Source organism: Periplaneta americana, chromosome 16 (assembly GCF_040183065.1).
Source record: "Periplaneta americana isolate PAMFEO1 chromosome 16, P.americana_PAMFEO1_priV1, whole genome shotgun sequence".
Taxonomy (NCBI): Eukaryota; Metazoa; Arthropoda; class Insecta; order Blattodea; family Blattidae; genus Periplaneta; species Periplaneta americana.
In genome coordinates, this window is record NC_091132.1 from 11,810,447 (window position 1) to 11,836,490 (window position 26,044).

General features: G+C 33.8%; 1 protein-coding gene across 1 annotated transcript in view; it reads right to left on the reverse strand.

The window, feature by feature from the left end:
• Positions 1 to 26,044, reverse strand: part of LOC138691064 (melanocortin receptor 5-like) — a 318,829-nt gene that overhangs the window by 43,327 nt on the left and 249,458 nt on the right. Inside the window, exon 2 of the mRNA XM_069812739.1 lies at positions 2,633 to 3,343. Coding sequence (XP_069668840.1) covers positions 2,633 to 3,261 — 629 coding nt within the window. The 5' untranslated portion in view covers positions 3,262 to 3,343. The remainder of the gene's footprint in view (positions 1 to 2,632; positions 3,344 to 26,044) is intronic.

Sequence of the window (26,044 nt, forward strand, 5' to 3'; positions counted from 1 at the left end):
GTTGTGTAAAAAATATATCATTTGCAAAAAAGCAACATAAAACAGCATTATGAGACGCAACATGAAAAAAAAATAAATAGGCATTATTCAGGAGAAGAGAGAAATAAATTGCTTTCGGAATTGACATCGAAGGTAAATTAATTTACATTTGGGTCAGTAGACTGTATCTAGATTCCTTCTATTTCTTTATTTTAAATGTGTTGTTGATGTTTTATTTGTTACTTGTTTCTGGATATTTACTTTTATTAGACTACGTGTTTCTTTAATTTAGAAATAATATTTTATCTTTGATTGCACTTTAACTTATACTATTACTAAGCTCAAAAAGCTAATTCACTTTTATTCCAATAACTATTTTCAGGATTTTGAGCAAATATGAACTAAACATTTTGAAAACTTTGATGCAAGGAGCTTTTTTTTCAATATAAAAATATACTTAAAAATATAATTTCAAAACTATTAGACCTAATTGCACCAAATTTTGTACAGATGATATTATTATAGATCTGTTTATATAGTTTAAATTTCACAAATTTTGGCCGAAAATTGTGGAAGTTTTAAAAATCATACATATCCCCTTAAATGATTGACCCCAAAAATTACAATGGATCTCAATATCTTAATTTAATCAATTTGTTTTTTCGTATTACGTGCATCTCACAAATCGCTCTAAGAAAACTCATTACATAATCACGACTGGAGAGTAAGGACTACATTTTACAATCACACAATCAATATACCCTATTTCAATCAATACTGTCATTATTTTTTCAACAAATACTCAAAAGTACTTAGAGATCACACACGTGGAGCAGGTAGACCCTATTAGTTCCTCCTAACCAATGAAGTGAAGTATTTACATAATAAATAATTGCTGTTAACAAGAAAATGGTTCACATACAATTAACTTTTCCTATTTCTCTTTTTGTTCCTAAAAACCCTTCCCTTTGCGATTTGTTTATATATGTGCATGTATATTAAATAACTGAATAATTAGCCCTATTACATAGCCAGAAATTTAGTAACGCAAGTTATTGTAATAATTGCTGCCTTTATTCGCTGCATGTGCATGTACATCCCTGACGTCTACGTTACGACGCTATATAGCGGATGCGCTATGCGCTCGTGATCAAGGTCGAGCTCTTCTATCATGATTGGGAGCTAATATCGTCTCATCCCTGCCGTACTGTATTACTTGTATGCAAAAAGTCTTCCACGAGTGTCAAAAGAAAACTTGTGCTAATTATCGGAAAAATGTGAAAATAATTGAGCGGCTTTGGAAAAGATAAACTGTAGTACATGTCGCGTTAGGGTACGAGATCGGCGTTACAACTGTGAGCGATTTAATAGAAAACAAGAATAAAGTGGTACGTATTACTATAGGCCTACTTCATTGTGTTTTTTTTACAAATTACAAACATAATATTGCACAGTGTAGTGTCTAGTATGAAGACATCAGTGGTTGCAGCATGACAGCATGTAAATTATGCACGAAACTGTATTATACACTTAATTGATGAAAATCATTCATGGTACGGATTATCCGATTTTTTCGATTAACCATTCAGTTCACCCCCTTCATTACCTCGGTTAATAGAGGTTCTAATAATTTAATTTAATAATAATTTATTTATTTAATCTGGCAGAGCTAAGGCCAGTAGGCTTCTCTTCCGCCCAGCCAGACTCTAATTCTAATTGAATACAATTGCTTACATAGTTATTACATTAATATCTAGACCATAAAACAACATGAAAGTAAATAATGAAAGTTGGATAAGTAATGTTAGTGTGACAATAATAAACATTGGTAAGAAATAGTTATAATAATAATAATAATAATAATAATAATAATAATAATAATAATAATAATAATAATGAGATAATTTAGATATTTATCTGTGATATATATAACCATTAAACATTGAGAAACCTGAAACAGCTATTACTGTTAACAAGAATTGTTAGAAAAATATTTCGTTAGCCTATTCTTGATGTCTGACAGTCCCTGACATTACTCGGTATGGAATTCCAAAGCCGAGGAACAGCCACAGTGAAAGAAGATGAATATGAGGATGTTCGGTGGGAGGGAATGGATAATATTGAGGAGTGCTGTGATCGTGTGTCTAGGTTATGATGGGTGGACAAATTTTGAAAACGAGACGCAAGATAGACAGGAGTGGAGAAATGCAATATGTGAAAGAGAAGGGAAAGACAGTGGATTTTCCTACGATCTTCTAGACGGAGCCAGGACAACATTTCGAGGGATGGTGTTACGTGATCAGCCCGGCGAATATTGCAGACGAAACGGACGCACATATTATGAACACATTGCAGTCTCTGCGCCGAAGTAACGCTTAGGTCAGTAAGCAGAATATCACAGTAATCGAAGTGGGGCATCACGAGTGTTTGCAATAACATTTTTTTCATGGAAAAGGGTAGAAAGTTCTTCAATCGCCTAAACGAATGGATTAATGAGAATACTTTTTTGCAGGTTTCTGCAACTTGAATGTTCCAATTTAAACTTTTATCCATATAAATACCTAGATTATTTACTGATTCACTGAACGGAATTTCGGTGCTATATATTTTAATCAGGGACTGTATGTATTTGAAATTAAAGATTCTGACTTACTGGATTGTGGTGCAGTTTTCTGACTGGAACCCTTCTCCATCTACTGATGAGAAATATATGACGAAGTACGCTATAGGCACGACCCACAGGAAGATGATGCAGACGGTCGTGTTGCGGTGGGTCATGATGGACAGGTAGTGCAGGGGCTTCAGGATGCCCAGGTAGTGGTTGCAGGCGAGGGCTAGGAGGTGCGCCACCGTCACGATCACGCCTCCCAGCCTCTGGGTCTCCAGGAACAGCGCAAAGCAGTGGTTCTGGTACGTGATTTCCAAACCGACCGGCAGCAGACTGTTGACCACCAGCCCTAGGGCTAGTATCAGGGACGTGTAGGCGTCCGCCCCCGCTAGGCTCAGGCTGATGTGCAGTGTGGGCGATAGAGGTCGTCGGATCCAGTAGATGGAGATCAGAATGCGGACGTTGATAGCCAGAGAAAGGATGCAGAAGACCAGGAGCGCGGGCACGGTGTACTTGTACATCGTCTTTATAGTCTCGTCATCGCCAGTGTTGGAGGTGGTGCTGCTGTTGATCTGCGACTCGTTTATGTCCTGGTTCCAAAGGGAGAAGTTGTTTCTTTCTGTAAAGTTGTCCGTCGACACTCCGGGTTGATCGTTTGTTGACCAGTCGGGCATCGTGTGGGCGGCGGTTGTCGTCAGTGGATTTCATTCACCATTACGGTCACTCCAGTAGGTACCCCCTCCATGGATGCTCGACCTAGAATGAGCATAACACAGTAACGGTCTTACTAATAAAAACTCTATATACAGACGTTTAACTGTCTTATACTTATACAATGAGTAGCTCGTTTATAAGTCGTGTGTAAATTCCTTACTAATATTCACTACATACTTCGTGTATAACAGTATAACTGTTACACCACTACGTCATAGTTTCGTCATTACTTCGTTACGAAAGGTAATAGAATATCTGAGGTTCTCTATTGCATCCGGTAGAGCGCTCTAGTGTGGCGTGTTAAATATCGATAGTACAACTGGCTCTAATCGATTACCACACTACATTTTGGTCAAAGATTACAAGCTACAGCAATATTATTCTAATAATTCTATGATCTTTGGTTTCTTCTTCTGTGGTTACAAAGTAACCAGTCGATACGAACAGCTGTTAGAGGGGCGGCCATTTTTTCTCTATATACAACGCTTAAACAAGGGGTTTCGTGTATATAACTACTGCAAAGCAATTCCCATTGTATAGTTACAGCCTGTTTATACGTCCATAGCTTATTCACGGTTTATTAGTAACGTTTTCTGTCTCAACTCTGGATAAGTCTCGTATAAAAACTATACACGGTTTATTAGTAAGACTGTAATGCGATAATATTTTATCAGAAAACCTTCCACCACCTTATACAGCAAATCGTCGTTGATTTTATGAAACCTATGTGTCAGTGCAGAGCATAGATTTATTTTTTTAATTTATTGGGTTATTTTACGACGCTGTGTCAACATCTCGGGTTATTTAATGTCTGAATGATATGAAGGTGATAATGCCGGTGAAATGAGTCCGGGGTCCAACACCGAAAGTTACCTAGCATTTGCTCGTATTGGGTTGAGGGAAAACCCTGAAAAAAAAAAACTCAAACACATAACTTGCCCCGACCGGGATTCGAACCCGGGCCACCTGGTTTCGCGGCCAGACGCGCTGACCATTACTCCATAGGTGTGGACCAGAGCATAGAGGAGAAGGTGGTTGTAAAATGGGACATGGCTGTTTTTCTGAAAATAGTGGCGCTACCTGTTACATACAGTGGCAGAAGTTTCCTTCTCGGTTAGCCTTTGTCTGCAATGAGATACAGAGTGAGAGTTGTGCATGAGAGGGAGCCATCAGTAGCGGCTCGTCGTAAAAAAAATAGGTGAAGTGCTGTTCACATACACAAATGCATGAAAAGCTTTACCAATATAATGAGTAGACCTACAATTCGTAAATTAAGTACAATTTTACTAGTTCTAGAACACATGCAAACAGGAAAATTAATTTATTTCAGGACTCACCCAATTTCTTGCGTACCAAGTCAGTCCTCTGTCTTTTAAAGCCACAAACCTGTCGATAATGTCCTCATAAACTGTCTGAGTTTAACTGAGAGTGGAGAGTAATATCTCTATGCAAAGCTACTGTATGTGGGCTGTATTGCTGATAAAATAACATAGAGCCAGCAGGGGTGGCTGCTTGGACACAAGGAATGAGGATCTCGAGTCAGATAGTACATAATACTATAAAATTTCACAGCCCTTAAATAATAGCCCCCGGCCTTGGAGACCACCTTCAACCCTTCTCTATTTTTAGTACCGTTAGATCTGCAAACTGGTTACTCCACCTACAACAAGTCTGACAGTTTTCCGTAACTGAAAGACTCAGAAGCGCACTTCACTCATAATCTTTCTTTAGTGCGTGACGTCACGTTACCATGGAAACCAAGTGCTCTATGAGAATGGGAGCCCAAATAATTTCACCTCTACAATATTGAAAGTTCCAATAGACACCGCTCGGCGCTCGTAACTGTTGACATTATTCTATTCAGCGGACGGTTACAGGTACTATTTATACAACTAAACACTATTCACGACGACAGAAAAGAAACCTTGTACCGGTAATAACTAGAAATAATTATTAATAAGAGATAAATTGTGTTTTACATGTAAATAGGTGAAGTGGGACTTCACCTACTTCACCTCAATAACCGCCCCTGGGAGCCATGTTCATAATTTATTTATTCTGGTAGAGTTAAGGCATGAGGCCTTCTCTTCCACACTACACGATGAGACAATGACAAAATAGTAATATTAATAATCATACTTAAATATAAAAATCATTTTCATGCACATTAACAAGCTTACATGTAATGAAATATTGACTAAACATGGCACATAATTAAATGATTTACAGTTTATACTGTAATCCTACTTTACTACGGGTGTAATGAAGTACAATGTGTCCCGAAATGATTACCCTGATTTCACACATTTCTTTCCACTGATATTGTAGTTTTCTTTGTAAGTTTTGGTGGCTGCTTTAGTTCCCAATTCCGCCGCTAGGAATGCTTTAGCTACTGAATATGAGAAATGGCTTCGCTACATTAAAAGGGACAGTGTGTACTGAACACATTTCACGAAGGGATCCCTGCAGTGGTCGATCTCGTTGTGTATATTGCAGTCATTGTGTTCCTACTTAACTGTATTAAAATACAGAAAGGACTAGTTGTGATTCCTGGGGGAGAAAAATAAACTTTAAGTTCTGTCCTCAGCTTACAATATAGGAGCAATGATACTGTTCACTTCTTTGCATTGAAACAACACTCGCTAACGGCACTTCATTTCGTTTTATTATACACTAGCCATACCCGTGCGCTCCGCTGCACCCGTTAGAAATAAATATAAAGTAATTACATAATTAAAATAGGACATTTGATCCAGGGAACATTCGTGTTTGATAGAAGGATAAATCGTTTATTATGTTACTTAAATTGTATTAAAAAACTAAAATGCGATCATTTGGATCCAGAGACCACTCATATGGTCATAAAAATTATTTTAGGAAATACAGGAAACGAATGCCTATCAAGTTTTCTGTGCATAAGAAGCTATTTTAATCTCACCTGTCCTCGATTCACTCAGAAGTTACTGTAATAACATTATAGCATTATGTCCATCTAGAGAAACTACACTTTCCAATGGTGAATTAATAATGAATTATACAAATCTGTTAATTTAGCTCCCGATATTACTTCATACAAATACAGAAACATTCTCTGTAGGCTATGTTTCATAGCTTTAGATTGTTGTTGTCCAAGGCCCCTTATAGACGAAGTCATTTGTTTTTTATTTCATTACACCGCCTTAGATGGCGTTATTATTGCAATTTTGAAACTCATTTATCTCATTAAATATCAGTCCTATCAAAATTTTGTATGGAATAAAACTTATCGGAAATTATTTTTAAAGAAACTTTTGTTATGTAATATTTTTCACGAACATTAATAATAAGGGAGATATTTCGATTTATTTAATTCAATCCCCCTTATAACCTCCCTTTTAAATAAAATATTTTGAATGTCATATAGCCTAAATTCTAAATTACAACGAACTTAATTTATATTCCAATTTTCATATAAATCGGTTCAGCCATTACCACGTGAAAAGGTAACAAACATCCAGTAAGACAGACAGACAAAAATTAAAAAAAAGCGATTTTCGGTTTCAGGGCGGTTAATTATATATGTTAGGACCAATTATTTTTGGAAAATCGAAAATTACCTGAACAATTTTGGCTACAGATTTATTATTAGTATAGGCCTAGATTATTATTATTGAACATTTTCATCCGAACTTCGCATTAGAGATTAATTTTTTACGGCTGGGGCATAAAATATCTTTCGAGATATTGAATAATTCGAGTAACAGAACTTCAAGTTATTGAATAAAATTTATACACAAATTATATACGATGCTGCTGGGAAATTAGAATTATCTCGAGATATAGAAGTTCGACTGTCTTAACATTAGCAAGGAATCGACTGAGAAAGAATTCGTAAACTGCCACTTGATACAGGTTACTGGGATTCAGAAGCGAGGGAAGGCACAGATGAACGCAAAGTGGCTGAGTGGCTGGAATAAACAAGGAAAATAGTAAATAGAGAAATAGGATTCGAAACCATTTGCTGAAATTGTTATACTTATTTGCGTATGAATTCGTTTCTGTAGCGTTAATGCAAAAGTACGATTAAGTATGTATGCAAATGTTTGTTGTGCTTTGCCTGCATTACCGTTGCATAGTGGAATGCGTATTATGCAGATTGGAAAGCACACGTCATCTGTCTTGCAGCTGCGGAAATACACGCCTGTTTTGTAGCGTGCTGAAGAACGATGCTATAGTTTTGTTTCAGCAGGAAACGCTTAATGTGCTGACGTGACGTGTTACAGTAGTCGTCCAAAGCTGAATTAAAGGATGCATTTAACACCTCGTGTCACCTAAATTTGAGATACGTTATCTTAGCTGTCATTCCATACAAGTACCGTATGGGAAGGTGATACAATTTTTGACGCATTAAGCTACTGAAATTTGTGTATGTCCTGTTTCCTACAGATAACTACGAGTATATACAGTACACAGTGTGATACATTGAAGGTAATCATATTGCAATGAGGAACATGTTCTCTCTCTTTGTCGATATCTTACACATATTCTCAGTCTCACTCTCACAGTCACACACTCACTTCCACACTCATACATTCTTTCACAGTCTCCCACACAAATTCTTTCACACACACACCGCACTCTCTCTTTCTCTTTCACACACACACACACTTTAACACACACTCTCACTCACGCACACTTTAACAATCACACTCTCACACAAACTCTCTCTCTTTGACACTTATACACCACACTTTAACAATCACACACTATCACACTCTCATACACAAGCTCATATATTCGCTCACACAGAGTCACGCTCTTTCATACTCACACTCTTTCATACGTAGGGTAAATTTGCCTAATTCCGTGATACGATTTTTTAACTAAATGTCCTGGGCTTGGATAACTTGCTTGGAAGTTCACCGATGTTTCAAAAGTAGGCGAAGGATGCACTCTTTCGAGAAAGATGTCTGGCGCTATGGTCGAACTTCAAAGCTTTGACTGACATTCAATTAAAAAAAAATGTATCACGGGATTAGGGGTATCACGGAATTAGGCAACTTTACCGTACATTCTTTCACACACACATAAACACACACACTCTCTCACATTCACACACACACTTTCTCACACTCTCACACTCTTTCACACACGCTCACAGTCACACACTATTTCACACACGCTCATAGTCACACACTCTTTCACACTCATACACTCTTTCACACACGCTCACAGTCACACACTATTTCACACACGCTCATAGTCACACACTCTTTCACACTCGCTCAGTCACACACTATTTCACACACGCTCATAGTCACACACTATTTTACACTCACACGCTCATAGTCACACACTCTTTCACACTTACACACTCTTTCACACACGCTCACAGTCACACACTATTTCACACACGCTCATAGCCACACACTTTCACACTCACACTCTTTCACACACGCTCACAGTCACACACTATTTTACACACGCTCATAGTCCCACACTTTCACATTCACACACTCTTTCACACACGCTCATAGTCACACTCGTTCACACTCACACTTTCACACACGCTCATAATCACACTCTTTCACACTCACACACTCTTTCACACTCACACACTCTTTCACACTCACACACTCTTTCACACTCACACACTCTTTCACACTCACACACTCTTTCACACTCACACACTCTTTCACACTCACACACTCTTTCACACTCACACACTCTTTCACACGCTCACAGTCACACACTATTTCACACACGCTCATAGTCACACACTCTTTCACACACGCTCATAGTCACACACTCTTTCACACTCACATACTCTTTCACACACGCTCACAGTCACACACTATTTCACGCTCACACTCTCTCAAACCCACATTCACACTGTCTCAGACTCACACACTCAGATTGAGGTTGTTTAGAACGCGCTTTAATCTAGAAAGAAAGAAAAAAAGCAGAAAATGCTTGATACTCGTTTTCTCGATTTTCCCATTTTCAACGTTTTGTTACATTCAAAATGCTCTAATGAATGCAGTTCTTCTCCAATCTCAGTGAAATTTTGCACAGAAATCAACACAAGCATGTGAAGTAAACTGACATGTATGTTTTCTTCTGTTATTGAAAGATTCAAATCACTGTGTGTAGAGGATGTGGTAAGTTCAAAATTGAAAAATTAACAATTAAACGGGTAAGTATTTTTTCCCAAAAATAAATTGAAAAATTGTGAAAAGCATGTCATATTTTACTTACATCTACGAGAATCAGGAATACTTTAAATATAAATAAAAAAACATAAACTTTGAAAATTGGGGACAGTTATAATTCATTATTAAGAAAAGAAGAACAAAAATTAATTATAAGTAAACTAATTGGAATATCAAAGTGAAAATTAGTGTATTGCATGTCCACATTGTAAGAAATATGTGGTAAAAGTTTCATATTAATTGGTATAAAAATGTAGAAGTTAGAAATTTCACAGATTCATTGCCTTAAGTGGGTAACAGAATATCGGAAATAGAAAATACTTCACTTCGTCTCCTCTTTTCCTCGACTTTATCAAAATTGTTTCGCAATATGCTATTTGATAATATAACCGTGTTTAAAGTCATGTAATTCCCTTCCATACATATTTCTTTTTCTACACTTAAAATGCTTACTGATTTTTTTTTCAGTTACACTGCATTTAATACAGAGAACTCTTTTCTCTTTGCTTCCCTTTAACGTGTAATTGAGACTAACGTGCGAGGAAGAGATTGTCTGGAGCAGAAGCTGCCGCTGTTGTCGGTAATGTCATAAGTTGTGTACTCTTCGTAATTAATGTAATGGAGGGCGTTCTATGATAACAGTGTGTCACTGGAGTGTGAGCGGAAGTGGCGTGTAATACGCTATAGGCTGCCCTGATGGGGCAGAGCGGCGGAAGCTTGGCGTTCTACGTGGATCCCAGTCTTGGCGGGGCCAAGTGCAATAATGTATCAATCAGTTGTTCAATAAGTAAACAGAGAAATACAATACAAAAGAACTGTTAAATAATGATCAGGATATAAATACAGAAATAAATAATGTAAACAAAGAAATAAAATACAAAAGAACAGTTAAATAATAATCAGGATATAAATACAGAAATAAATAAAGTAAACAAAGAAATAAAATAGAAAAGAACAGTCAAATAATAATCAGGATATAAATACAGAAATAAATAAAGTAAACAAAGAAATAAAATACAAAAGAACAGTCAAATAATAAGCAGGATATAAATACAGAAATAAATAAAGTAAACAAAGAAATAAAATACAAAAGAACAGTCAAATAATAAGCAGGATATAAATACAGAAATAAATAAAGTAAACAAAGAAATACAATACAAAAAACTGTTAAATAATAATCAGGATATAAATACAGAAATAAATAAAGTAAACAAAGAAATAAAATACAAAACAGTTAAATAATGATCAGAATATAAATAAAGTAAACAGAGAAATAAAATACAAAAGAACAGTCAAATAATAAGCAGGATATAAATACAGAAATAAATAAAGTAAACAAAGAAATAAAATACAAAACAGTTAAATAATGATCATAATATAAATAAAGTAAACAAAGAAATAAAATACAAAAGAACAGTCAAATAATAATCAGGATATAAATACAGAAATAAATAAAGTAAACAAAGAAATAAAATACAAAACAGTTAAATAATGATCATAATATAAATAAAGTAAACAGAGAAATAAAATACAAAAGAACAATTAAATAATGATCAGGATATAAATACAATAATAAATAAAGTAAACAAAGAAATAAAATACAAAAGAACAATTAAATAATGATCAGGATATAAATACAATAATAAATAAAGTAAACAAAGAAATAAAATACAAAAGAACAATTAAATATTGATCAGGATATAAATACAATAATAAATAAAGTAAACAAAGAAATAAAATACAAAAGAACAATTAAATAATGATCAGGATATAAATACAATAATAAATAAAGTAAACAAAGAAATAAAATACAAAAGAACAATTAAATAATGATCAGGATATAAATACAATAATAAATAAAGTAAACAAAGAAATAAAATACAAAAGAACAATTAAATAATGATCAGGATATAAATACAATAATAAATAAAGTAAACAAAGAAATAAAATACAAAAGAACAGTCAAATAATAAGCAGGATATAAATACTGAAATAAATAAAGTGAACAAAGAAATAAAATACAAAAGAACAGTTAAATAATAAGCAGGATTTAAATACAGAAATAAATAAAGTAAATAAAGAAATAAAATACAAAAGAACAGTCACAATTTGGCGAATCTAGCTTCATAAGTATGGTACTTATTGATTTCAGTGTTGTCAACCCTTAAAAAATATTGAACTCGAAAATTTCTGTATAGTGTCCCCGTAACTATTGCAGATGATAGATGAAGTGAGGGCGGATGAAGAATATTGTTGGAATGAAAGATTTAGGAAGACGCTCTGTAACGTCTACTTTGTTCATAAAAAATTCCATAACTATCGGACGGGGGACCTCTCGGGTGAAAGACAGCGCGCTGGCTTTGAACCATAGACGTGGAGGCGCGCAGCGGTGGAATTTCGTTGATTTCCGGTGAACGAATGATGCTGAATTAGCTAGGGATACGAAAAGATGTCTCTTATTATTCTTGGATGTAATATTTCTTGTACAAGATCAGTATCTTAAGGTCATAATTCAATAAGTCTTCTAAAGTGGAGCACTGAAAGCGCAGTTATAACTTTATAGACGTTTTGTTCATTTTTAAAAATATAAAATCCCTTTTAATCTCCAGACGCTCCAGCGATGAAAACTCTGGAATGATTTTAGAAGGAAAAAGTGTCCCGAATCCGCTTTGTTCGCAGCTAATCTCTGTGGATGTGCAGAGGGTGGAATGGCGGTTCTTTTCGTGAAATGCTGAGTTATTGCTGAATCTTGGCTATTTTAGTTCTGTTACATGAGTGGCATAGATTAGAGCGCAGAACAATCGCACAGACAAGGCGACATAGCAATTATGTCATGAGATCATGTACAAAGACAAGATTGTGTATTTTACATTTCATTTTGGTAAGGTCAACTAAGCCCAATACTATAGTTCCGTCACTCTTATTTCCGGCAGCCAATCCCATTGCAGGTCGGCTACATTTAAACGTGTGCGTCTTGTGATTCGTTGATGATGACGTTATGCATTGCCTTAGGCTCGATAAATACTTAATATAATCGCCCGCCATTTTGGCTCTTTCGTTGACGTTCGCAGAAAGCACACAAGGACGTTATTTGCCGCTCATTTATTTGCTGAATTGCAGTGCGTTTGATTTATTATCATAGGAGCTACGGCATGATAATGTTTAACGATGTGACAAATAGATTCCTCGTCTGGTAGCTCGGCAACGAAAGAACAAAAATAGCGAACGATACTACTTACCTAGACTTTATAGAGCCTTCACTTCCTAAGACGTAAGCAAAGAGGAGGAGTCACGCCGGAAATAACAGCGTCGCGACTATAATGTTATATATCAATATATTAATTATTTCAATCTTATGGCATAACACAGATATAAAACAAATTAACACAGTATTTTATATATTTACAATAATGATGTATTATCTTACAAACGTTTTCACCCTCCTAGGGGCATCCTCAGGTACAATAGTGTTTGCAACATCAATTTCTAAAATCAATTAAATGAATGTGACCACGTGTTCAATGTAATGCATCACAGTGGAGTAATAATATAGAATATCAAGCATAGTGTGCAAATTGAAGAAAATATTAGAATGAACATACAAATTATACAATTAAATGTTAAAATCGCAGGCCTAAATGGCTCATAATTGTGTATTACGTTGATAGTACAGTAGAACCTCTATTATCCGTAGTAATGAAGGGGCTGGAGTGAACGGTTAATCGAAAAAATCGGTTAATCCGTACCATAAAAGGTTTTCATAAATTAAGTGCATAGATTAATACAGTTTCGTAATTTCTTCCGTGGTCTTTTCTTTTAACATTCTAGATAGGCCTAATAGATCAGACATTCACTAATTTAAGTCTGATTTTCAACGACAAAACTCCTTATGACGGCTGTCTGTGAAAAGATAGGAATAGTAGGCCTACAGGTCTCATGTTGTAGATTTACATACTTTATAAACTTTGCAAATCAAGATTTCAGGTATAATTCCCTGTAAAGTTGATTTGAATAATTTCGAGGGAAAAATTGTTCCGGAGCCGGGTATCGAACCCGGGACCTTTGGTTTAACGTACCAACGCTCTACCACTGAGCTACTCGGGAACTCTAACCGACACCGATCCAATTTTTCCCTCTATATCCACAGACCTCAAAGTGGGCTGACAACCGTCAAGCAACCAACTTCGAGTGCACACTGACTCTGTGTGACTTAAATTGTGGTTTTCTGTTAACGAACAGTGATGTGTATTATGCAAATCAAGATTTCAGGTATAACTCCCTGTAAAGTTGATTTGAATAATTTCGAGGGAAAAATTGTTCCGGAGCCGGGTATCGAACCCGGGACCTTTGATTTAACGTACCAACGCTGTCCCACTGAGCTACTCGGGAACTCTAACCGACACCGATGCAAATTGCACACCGATATTGAGATTATTCAAATCAACTTTACAGGGAGTTATACCTGAAATCTTGATTTGCATAATACACGTCACTGTTCGTTAACAGAAAACCACAATTTAAGTCACACAGAGTTAGTGTGCACTCGAAGTTGGTTGCTTGACGGTTGTCAGCCCACTTTGAGGTCTGTGGATATAGAGGGAAAAATTGGATCGGTGTCGGTTAGAGTTCCCGAGTAGCTCAGTGGTAGAGCGTTGGTACGTTAAACCAAAGGTCCCGGGTTCGATACCCGGCTCCGGAACAATTTTTCCCTCGAAATTATTTATAAACTTTATATTTGTTTATCATTAAATCCTGCACAGTTGTAATTCCTATTTCGTATTTTGATGCGAGATGAACCACAGTTTCTCGTTTTCCAAACCATTCAATTACTTGTACTTTTTTTTCGTAGCACAACACATTTCCTTTTGACACCTGTAGAAAACATTTTGCATAGAAGTTAGATAGTACGGCCCCTTTGAGAGTAGACCATACTGTGTAAGGGTAAAGGTTTGTAAAGAAAACACTCCGTAGAAAAAATTCGTACTATTATAATGTGCATACAGTACTTCATATTTTTTCTACATAAAAAATGAGCGAGAGAGAAAGTCAATCGGATAATCCATCAATCGGTTAATAGGGTGACGGAAAATCGAGGTTCTACTATATTGAGAATGCAATATATTTAATTCTGATTTAGTGCTAAAGCATCAAAATTGAGTCCTAATATAACATAAAAATATTATCGTGAAGAACTATTAACTGTCTCATATTTTGGACACATTATGCTTATAGCAAATAAACTTTCATTAATAAAATTATTTAAAACCATATTTTGTGTAAGCGTATGCATCAATATATTGTATGTTGAACAATAATAATATATTATAGGCCTATGATTAATTATAATGCAGACGTATCACTAAAGGTTGAGTTTGAAGTCAAATGCTGTAGTTGCTTGCTGAGGGGCAAGTAAGATGTTTTGTGCGAGATCGTGCGTATTTGCTTGCTTTCCGCACAAAACCAATACGCGGTAAGTGTGAAATACCACATTCACTATTCCCAACGTAACACACATAACAAGTTCCCTCTTCTTACCGCTTAAGTGACACATTCATTTTACTGCTTTAGGCTTTTAACATATTATTTTTAGAGACGTTTAACATAGTAATAATTATAAATTGGAAACTTACCACTGCAATTTCACCTAAATTGCAATGTTAATTATTGTTTTTAAATATTTGCAAAAATTAAGTAAACTCTACTACTCCACAAAAGTTATTGCATTTCTGATGCAAGTAACATTAAGGAAGCCTTGAAAAAATCAACAAGATTCCAGATGCCGATGTTATTACTGCAATATGTTATATAAATAATATTGTTAAAATATTAAAATGAAAAATAAAACATTACATAACCTTACCGTTTGTTTTAAGTTCGCATTTGTAGTCTGGGGGAAAAAAAGACAGACGTATATCACGGCCTGCTGGAGTATAGTAAACACAGAAAACATTTTATAGCAACAATGTTGAAGATAGATATTTTGGCATTCCAAAGTTGCCGTCATTAAACAGAAACCAAGATGGAGATTTCATTGCAACTAATTAGAAATTCGTCTTTCAGGTATGTAATAAACGATCTTCGCACAAAATAATGTACGATACACGATCGGTATGTTTGTTTTCATGTTCTCGGAAATTAAAAAAAGCTCAACTACGTTTCGCATTTTCAATCTTTTCCTCGAACATGAAAAAGTCAACTTACCGCTCTTGTAACGCATATTACTATTGTATTCATGTATTAACCATCGTATGCTCAACTTATCTGTAACACGTATTTACTAATAAATAATAAATTAATTGGAATAAAGATATTGAATTGAAGATCCATGTTAAATTATGTTAAATCTACTTACATATTGACATTCGGGAGTAGCTATATGTGGTATATCACGATACAAATATATCTTTGAAATGTTAAGTTAAAAACTGAAGTTTAATGCTGTAACCATTGTGCCAGTTGGAATGAATGAGATGTTCTCGGTATCCATGTGATACTATCGTGTACTCAACTTATCTGTAACAAATGTTTAAATTTTGGAAGTTGATAATTGACTAATAAAATAAAATAAAATTTCATGATTGGATTGTATTCTGTAATTTATTTATTTATTTATTTATTTATTATTTTGCTAATAATTGTAACATAAAATATAAAATATACAGAAAAACTTTAGCTCGCCCCTGAAAGAGTAGAACTCGTGCTCAGGGGCGGATCCCTGAATTGAAATTAATAATTATACAATACAATTTGTCTTATGTCTACTGTGCAATTAGAGTATATAAATTTAAATTTACAATTTTTCAATTTTTATAAAATTCATACATAACTTTTTAAATTTAATACTAGAACTATTAGAATTGACAAGATTAGGATATTTAAATATAAATTTGTTATATATTCTTGGGCCTAAATTACTACTATGATTAAATACTGTAACAGTGTTGCATTTTGGTTCAAACAATCTTAAAGAATTCATACCTTTTGTTTCATAACTATGAGAATACAATTCAAAATTATTTCAATTTTTATGTATGAATTTTATTAATACAATATAATAAATTTGTCTTACGTTAAGTACCTTAAAGTCTATAAACAAATTTTGAGATGGAAAATCAATAGGTTTATGTAGACATATTTTAATTATTTTCTTCTGTAATAAATAAAGTGGATTAAAATTGGATTTAAATGAGCTACCCCATCCTACAATTCCATAAATAATTACCGATTGAAATAAAGTTAAATATATTGTACGTAATAAACTTATTGACAAGTAATTCCTCAATAAAATTACTTACATATTGAGAATTGGAAGCGAAGTGTAGCTCCTGGCTCGTGCGTCTATTCACGACTAACCGAGTATTACGTACTGGATATGTATATATACGTATCAAGTAAAAAAAGAATCAAAAGTTAATTAATATGCATCTGTAAAATAAAAATTTAGTTTCAAAATGTACTTATTTTCATTTTAGTCTTGGATTGTGATTTTCTTAGGAAAATAGATGATGTGATTAAATGTAATTAACTAAATTGCAAGGACTTAGACCAACTTTACTGTAAAGGAAACCCAAGAAATACGTTGCCTATAATAAAATTAATTTTGTTTATATTTTCACACTAAATTGCAATTAAAACTTACAAGTTTGTTGCTAAATTTCAGCATTATAATACTGCTATTGGTTGTCTAACAAGGAAACTTTGCGAGTTATTGTCGAGAAAGCGCCTTTTGCAGGCTTTAAACTTGGGCATTGTACATAGAAACTCACGCAGAATACGTGACTAATTCCTTTTTAATACACTAGAGTGGAATGTAGCGCTACTGAGGCAAGACAGACTTTCTGAGAAAAACTTCTCTAGGACATTAATATTGAAAACTTTCGACAGGTTAGGGGTGGGGAAAGGACGACAAAGAATGTGTGTCTATGCAGTACGTTGATTGAAAAATAAACTTGCATATTCAAAATATCCAGGAATCACTTCTGTTTGGGTATAAATTCTCTAAATATACTTTATCAGTCGCTTCTGACTGGTGCAGCATTTTTCTGTGATTTAATTTTCTTAAATGTTAATAACAATAAATGTCAATAATATATATATAATTTATTTCCAAGAAATAGTCTGCCTAGGCATCCTGGGTTGCCAAAAACACCAGAATAACACACATATAAGAAAAATAACGATTACAGTAAAGTAGATGAGTCAAATTGAAATGTGAACTAGCAGCTTAAATTTAAGAAATAATAAATTTGTACATATATTGTAACAATCACACACTAACGGATAGAAGGGGGAGGATTATGATATTCCGTATAAATGATTTTTCAGAATCGCCACAGACCCTTTACTGCTAGAAGTAATTATTTTTGGAATGATGTCATGGATTCCAAATGTTTTGATAGTGTTTACAGTTGATCGTGGGATGATGCCCCTCGCTCCGATCATCATTAAACCATGTACTTCCCAGGTGCCTTCCATCTGATATTTTTCTCGAAAATACGGAATAGTAGGCTCATAAATTTGTTGTTTCTCTTTGTTGACCTCAGATGGTTTGGTCTGGCTCATCTCAAATCTAACAGTTGGGTCCAGTATAAAGCCTTTACTATTAGTCTTGTCTGGAGCCACGGTGTCCGCTCTTCTAATTCCGCCGCCTTCAGACGCAACGCAGTGCACCTCTTCATGGACCTCGAAGGATCTTTTTCTAAGGGCTTGTGCTATTAGTTTTCGGATGTTATGATGACGTGAATTTCTCAAGAGTTCTCCATGCTGACAGGATCCTAGGACGTGTGCTAAGGTTTCAATCTCGTTGCAGTATCTGCAACGGAAACCGTCCAAGGATCTCTCATGAAGACTTCTCACTGGTGCTACGTTAGCATTCATCTTAATTGTGTCCCGCAATTCAGAGGAAGACAGACCGTCCTTAGAAAAAATCCATTTATTTCCGGGAGTATATTCTTGAAATAAAATAACACCTTTTCCCTTATGTGGAAGCGCATACCATTTGTCGTACTCTTGTTTCCTAAGTTTTTGTCGTAGTTTATGGACATTGATGTTACTTATATCCAGATCTTCAGGTGGAATTTTTAACTTCCTTGAACAGACTTTCTTTTCTGCTGCTATGTTCCTTGTAGAAACGACAAGAGGATTCGAGGTTCTCAATAGTGTGTTGCAAATAAAAAAATAAAATAAAAAGGAGAGTGAATACATATGAATATAACCACAAACAGGTATACAAGTATTAACTTAAAAGAACGGAATTAATACATACTAGCCGTACCCGTGCGCTCCGCTGCACCAGTTAGAAATAAATATAAAGTAATTACATAATTAAAATAGGACGTTTGATCCCGGGAACATTCGTGTTTGATAGAAGGATAAATCGTTTAATATGTTACTTAATTTAAATTGCATCCAAATAATTAAAATGCGATCATTTTGGTCCAGAGACACTCATTTGGTGCAATGACAATTCCTTTAACATGTTTCTTAATTTTTATTACATGCAACCATAGTTTAATGAAGATTGACATCATTTAGATTTAATGTGTATATTTTATTTTATTTGTTATAGGTATCCATTGAATTATGGTAATAGCTTAATTTTAACCCTTGTTTTCTATGTATTCAGTAAATGGCGCTTGGCCCACTATGGTTCTGAACCCTTCAAATAACTTAAATTATATTATATAATATTACATTACACATTATATTATATTATATTATATTATATTATATTATATTATATTATATTATATTATATTATATTATATTATATTATATTATATTATATCAGAAGTTACTGTAATAACATTATAGCATTATGTCCATCTAGAAAAACTACACTTTCCAATGGTGAAATAATAATTAATTATACAAATAGGTTAATTTAGCTTCCGATATTATTTCATACAAACACAGAAACATTCTCTGTAGGCTATCTTTCATAGCTTTCGATTGTTGCTGTCCAAGGCCCCTTATAGACGAAGTCATTTGTTTTTTAATTCATTACACGGCCTTAGATGGCAGTTATTTTAATTTTAAAACTCATTTATCTCATTAAATATCAGTCCTATCAAAATTTTGCAAGGAATAAAACTTATCGAAAATTATTTTTAAAGAAACTTTTGTTATGTAACATTTTTCACAAAAATCAATAATAAGCGCGATATTTCGATTTATTTAATTCAGGCCCCCTTATAACCCCCCTTTAAATAATGTATTTTGAATGCCATATAGCCTAAAATCTAAGTTATAACGAACTTAATTTATATTCCAATTTTCATCGAAATCCGTGCAGCCATTATCGCGTGAAAAGGTAACAAACATACAGACAGACAGACAGACAGACATACAAACAAAAATTTCAAAAAAGCGATTTTCGGTTTCAGGGTGGTTAGTTATATATGTTAGGACCAATTATTTTTGGAAAATCGAAAATTACCAGTAAAATTTCGGCTACAGATTTATTATTAGTATAGATGAATATAATCACACAACGAAAGGAATAGTACAATTAGTATAATCAGCATAAGTTACATTGAGACAATGGCAGTTGCCTAGATATTAGTATTGATGGAAAAAACAAAGTAATGACTGTGTAAAATAATAATAATAATAATAATAATAATAATAATAATAATAATAATAATAATAATAATCATAAATAAAATTATATGAAAAAACTAATTCCATGCATTTAAAATATTTCTAAACAACTTAATTTTAAACGACTGAGGACTAAGACTACCCCTGATTTCCTGAAGTGGTTATGTTGACTTTATATTGCGTGTTATTCTTCTGATTGCAATAATAGAATTTAATGGTCTTAAATAGCGAACGTCGGTTAGTCGAAATAACGTTGTCCAAGAACATGATACTTGACGCTTCGCTGTGCAAGTGTGACAAAGACGTTTTTACGACATAAAGTAACGTTGAAAGGGAACAGAATTCCTATTTATCGCCAATCTTAGACAACTAAAGTACCTTCGCTTCAACTCCTGAAAAATAAATTAATGTAAATAGGCGTATATACTGACTTAGCATTTTCACTTTTGCAGGAATGTTGTTTTTTTTTCGCATCGTATATATTAAAATTTTTAAGTTATAAACGCTTTAATATTTGATCGACATTAGACATTAAGGCCCTATTTATAATATTGTATAAGATGTCTGGAAAACGATATTGCACTTTGGTTGTACAACATAGAAGTCTTTCGATAGTGCTTATTATAAGGATAACTGTAAAATTCCTAACAGCGCTACAAAATATGGGTTATTTCGGAGGCTCATTTCATTTTGCGGGAAGTGTGTTTGACGCGTTGTATGTGGCAATGCCAGTTCATGTCATTTTCATATAATAACAACGTTAAACTGCAAAATTAATAGAACATATTTTGTACAGGAGGATTTTTTCGCCAGTGGTCGGTGATTTGATATTGATTTTGTTCATGTTGAATCATCAGTCGTCACCTACTTCTTACTTATTGGATTCTTAGAACCGACATATTTAGGGCAAACAATGTAAATCAGAATTTCAGTTTGAATAGTTCGGTAATGTTAAAACATCAGTGTTGATATCGACATTATAAAATAATAATATTTTTGTTCAGTTTTGGTGACGATTAGATCAAATAAGTACATATAATTATACATATATACATACATAACGTACACATATACATATACCTACCTACCTACATACATACATACATACATACATACATATGCATATAACGTACACACATACATATATAACGTAAGCTTACACACATACATAGGCCTACATACAAAGGTACATACGTACACTGAATTCAAACGTAAACTTACTAGGCACTTGGTCAGTAATTGAGACTCGTTCAGACATAGCTTCTTGTAAATAGTTCTCTTATTCTATCACAGAATATTTCTATATGTCCACACCTGTGGAGTAACGGTCAGCGCGTCTGGCCGCGAAAGCAGGTGGTCCGGGTTCGAATCCCGGTCGGGGCAAGTTACCTGGTTGAGGTTTTTTCCGGGGTTTTCCCTTAACCCAATACTAGCAAATGCTGGGTAATTTTCGGTGCTGGACCCCGGACTCATTTCACCGGCATTATCACCTTCATATAATTCAGACGCTAAATAACCTAGATGTTGATACAGAGTCGTAAAATAACCCAGTAAAATAAAAAAAAATGTAAATATCCCATAATTTCATCACTGTACAATTTTGTTATTCTAGGTTTAATTTGTAATTTAGTAAATACAAAATATTCTTTGTTCTTAACATCTATGATAAATTGACTAGCTTTCATTAGTGAGGTAATCTTTTCGTACTTCCATTTTTATTGTAATTGTAATTGTAAATTTAATATTAATTGTAATTTTATTCTTCATATTGTAGTTGTAATCCCCTGGTAGAGGGGCAGAGAAGGCCTGACGGCCTTATCTCTACCAGGTTAAATAAATAAATAAATAATTAATAACTAAATAAATACTACTACTACTACTACTAAATACTACATAACGTACACACATACATACATACATACATACATACATACATACATACATACATATATACATACATACATACATATATACATAAAGTACAGTACTGCCAAAAAAACCGGACCGACGGAATAATCAAAGTCCCCGAAATGAGCCACTGCGCATGCCACGCCCGCATTCACAAGATAGCGAGTAATCTATTGAAATTGTTGTAGTTTCGACTGCTGACGTAGCCGATTTCGAAAGCCATTAGAAAATAAGCTGGTAAAATTCATGTTCTGGGAATAATAAGTTAATTAAGTAGTAAAATATCGCTGCAATCGAAAAGTATTGGAAATAAATTTGAATAAGGAACAAAAAAAAGTTTCCTTCCCAGGCAGGATTCGAACCACGAAAGTCTTAGTTACCAGTCTGTCGTGCTGTCACTGTGAACAAGGCTCTGAAATCAGCTACAAGGGTAGTTTTTTTTTGCCACTACTGTACATAAATACATACGTACATAGCATACATACATACAGTACATATGTACATACAATACATACGTACATACTTGCATGCATACATACATACATACTTAGTACATAGGCTATATACATACAGTACATACGTACGTACGTACATACACATACATACATACATACATACATAGATACATACATACATACATACATACATACATACATACATACATACATACATACATACATACATACATACATACATACATACATACGTAGTAGGGATGTAGTGCAAAAACTGTACTTGATAGTAATATTGAGTTTATAAACTGAAGTTAAAAAAAAATAAAAGAACCATAGTTCAAAAAATGAAAAAAAATTTATATATTAAGCATGTGGTGATCGTATTATAGTGGCCATCTACTGAATTAGTTTTTAGGAGGAAAAACACCATATGCCTATGGTATAGAATTGGATATTTTTAGTGGTTTTCATGAAACAACCATAGTCCAAAGACTTTCTTTTTTGTGAAAATCGTCATTCTCCAGCCAGGACGATGGTAGCATTTACAAATATCCCATTCATATAATCTTGAAACATTTATCCATGCAATTTTAAACTGTAGTAGATTGGCAGTACTGCTTCTTACGTATGCGACAAAAGCTACCTCAGAGAGAAATACTTTAGCACGTTAATTATGTTAGTTATGAAGCCATCTTTAGGTGCAGAAGTAACTCCATGGAAGAAACTTAAGCAATGAAAGAAGAAGAAGTAGGATATAATAAAAAAAGAAGATTAAAGGATAGGCGCACTTCAGCCCCAACAGATATTTTTCCTTAAAACAACCATTGTTCAGAGTTACCTTCATTTACAATTTCTGTGAGGCAATTTAAGTTATAATACTTGGCTTTCGTTGAAATCGACTCTAGGAAAAGAATCGCGTTGACCATCTTCAGTCTTGTAATTTTATGAATGATCTTCCCTTTTTTAGATACTATCAATAATCGCCTGAACTATCGATATTATTTGAAAAAAATTGATTATCGATAGTTGAAGTCATAACTATGGATACTATTAATAGTACTATCGACTATCGCCCATCACTAGATTGCACTGAGGATTTTCTTAGTCTCAGAGTTTCCTCTTGATATTCAATCAATTGTTGAGGATGGAAGTAGTTGCATTCGCATGTGATTATTATTCTGTAGATTGTGGCTTGCCTTGTAAACAGATGTGTAGTGGACCAGTGCAATAGTTCGCAGCATGTCACGACAGCTGTTGTCTCCTACATTACACACTTCAGTGCACGTTCCCTGTACATGAATATTAAAATTGATTCACTGAATGATGTGGAATTGATATGAAAGCTCTGTATGTATGTAAAATGCATTAATAATAATAATAATAATAATAATAATAATAATAATAATAATAATAATAATGATCTAAATGAGGGGTTGGAAAGCAATGGTGGATTGTTAATGTTTAGATGAGGGGTTTGGACATTTCCATTGCTGGTTGTCAATCAAAAAATTAAGACACAACGTTTCGAAGGGTGGTCCCTTCGTCGAAGGGAGAACTACCCTTCGAAACGTTGTGTCTTAATTTTTTGATTGTGACAACCAATGGAAAAAGTCCAAACCCCTCACCTAAACAATAATAATAATAATAATAATAATAATAATAATAATAATAATAATACTTACTTACAAATAGCTTTTAAGGAACCCGAAGATTCATTGCCGCCCTCACATGTCCGCCATCAGTCCCTATCCTGTGCAAGATTAATCCAGTCTCTACCATTATATCCCACCTTACCTCAAATCCATTTTAATATTATCCTTCCATCTACGTCTCGGCCTCCCAAAAGGTCTTTTCCCCTCCGGTCTCCCAACTAACACTCTACAGTATATGCAGTTCGGGATTCACCCAATAATAATAATAATAATAATAATAATAATAATAATAATAATAATAATAATAATAATAATAATAATTTTTGTATATAAAATCACTCTAGCACCCCCAGAAAGAGTATATTATACTCGCGCTTAGGGAGCTTTCCATAAAATTGTAAGACTTTTATTAAATAACAGAGAAAAAAGCAAAAAAGAAAAAGAAAAACACAGATATCACAATAATTGAAACTTAAAATTTCTGTCTAAACAATAACAATTTTAATTGATTTTTAAAAATAAGCAACATTAGCAAATTGTATGTTTGGTAATTTAGCTGTTATCTTGTATAAAGCCTTGTACCGAAATTTGCTACTGTGATTATAAGCTACAGTTGTGGTGCATTTAGGTTCTGTCAAGCATATGTTGTCTGACTTGTAGTTTTATATTTATGTGAATATAAATTAAATATATTTCGGTTTTTATATACGAAATTCATAAGACATTATTATAAATTTGTTGGATGTCAAATACTTTAAGATCTGAATAAAAAAGTTCTGAGGGATAATCAAGAGGTTTATTAAGGCATATTTTTATTATTCTTTTCTGTAGCAGAGTTATTGACATGAGGGAGGTACTAAAAGCACAACCCCATCCTATAGGCGTAATACAATATTGTAATATAGCTTGTACTAATGCGATGTAAATCATTCGTACAATGTGGATAGTCAAGTTATTTCGTAGGATAATAAAATAGTAAATAATTTTTCTTGATCTATTGCAAAGAAAAAGAACATGTATCTTAACGTAAGTGCTGGTCGATTATTAGTCCGAGACACTTAATGAAACATATTTTTAAATTAATGTGCACATCCTTTTTATTATGTTTTACCATGAGTCTAGAATGGGTTTAAGAATTGATTTAGATATAACTTTGAATTTTTTTTTCATCAAATATATCTTAAAAGAAAACGGAGCACAGTTTGTTACATTTAGAGTCAGTTGTATTAAGAAATAACCTCCGATTAAGACATCAAATTAATCTTCAGTTATTCTTAACTGCGAAGTTTTGGTTTATAATTACTAGCTTTAGGTTATCTCATCTTAACCTCAAGTTAAATATAACTCACGAATTTTCTCAAGTTAATTATATTAACTGATTATATGGGTTTTTAGGCTTTCACGGTAACTGTGATTGGAATTAGACGTTTGGGTAATCCATCGTGTCCTGTGAAGTTTCAGGTCACATTGGATTACCCTAGAAGCCTAATGATAATGTTAACTAATGCTTACGGAAAATACTTCCGAACAAAAGGAAGGAAAAAGTTTCACCTTGTAAGTAAATGGTGAGTGAAGTTTATTTTAATTGTATTTAGACAGACTTTTGTTAAGTTTTAAGTTCCGTTTGTGGTGAAATGATATTATACACTCTTTTAATATTGAGTCTAAATTAAATTACAAATTAATATATTTATATTTCCAGGTTTCCGATTATGCTGGATACCTCATCTGATGATGATATTAAATTTCACCGTCCTCCTCTTGTTTTCAATGAGCGAGAAAATCCAATCATTGAACTCGATGACAAACAATTTAAAATTAGATTTCGGTTACCAAAATTTGTAGTGGAGAAACTTGAACAAAGGTTACAATCATAAACAAAACTAAATCATTCTCTGAATCCAGTGTTCATGATCCTCCTCATGTATTGTGATG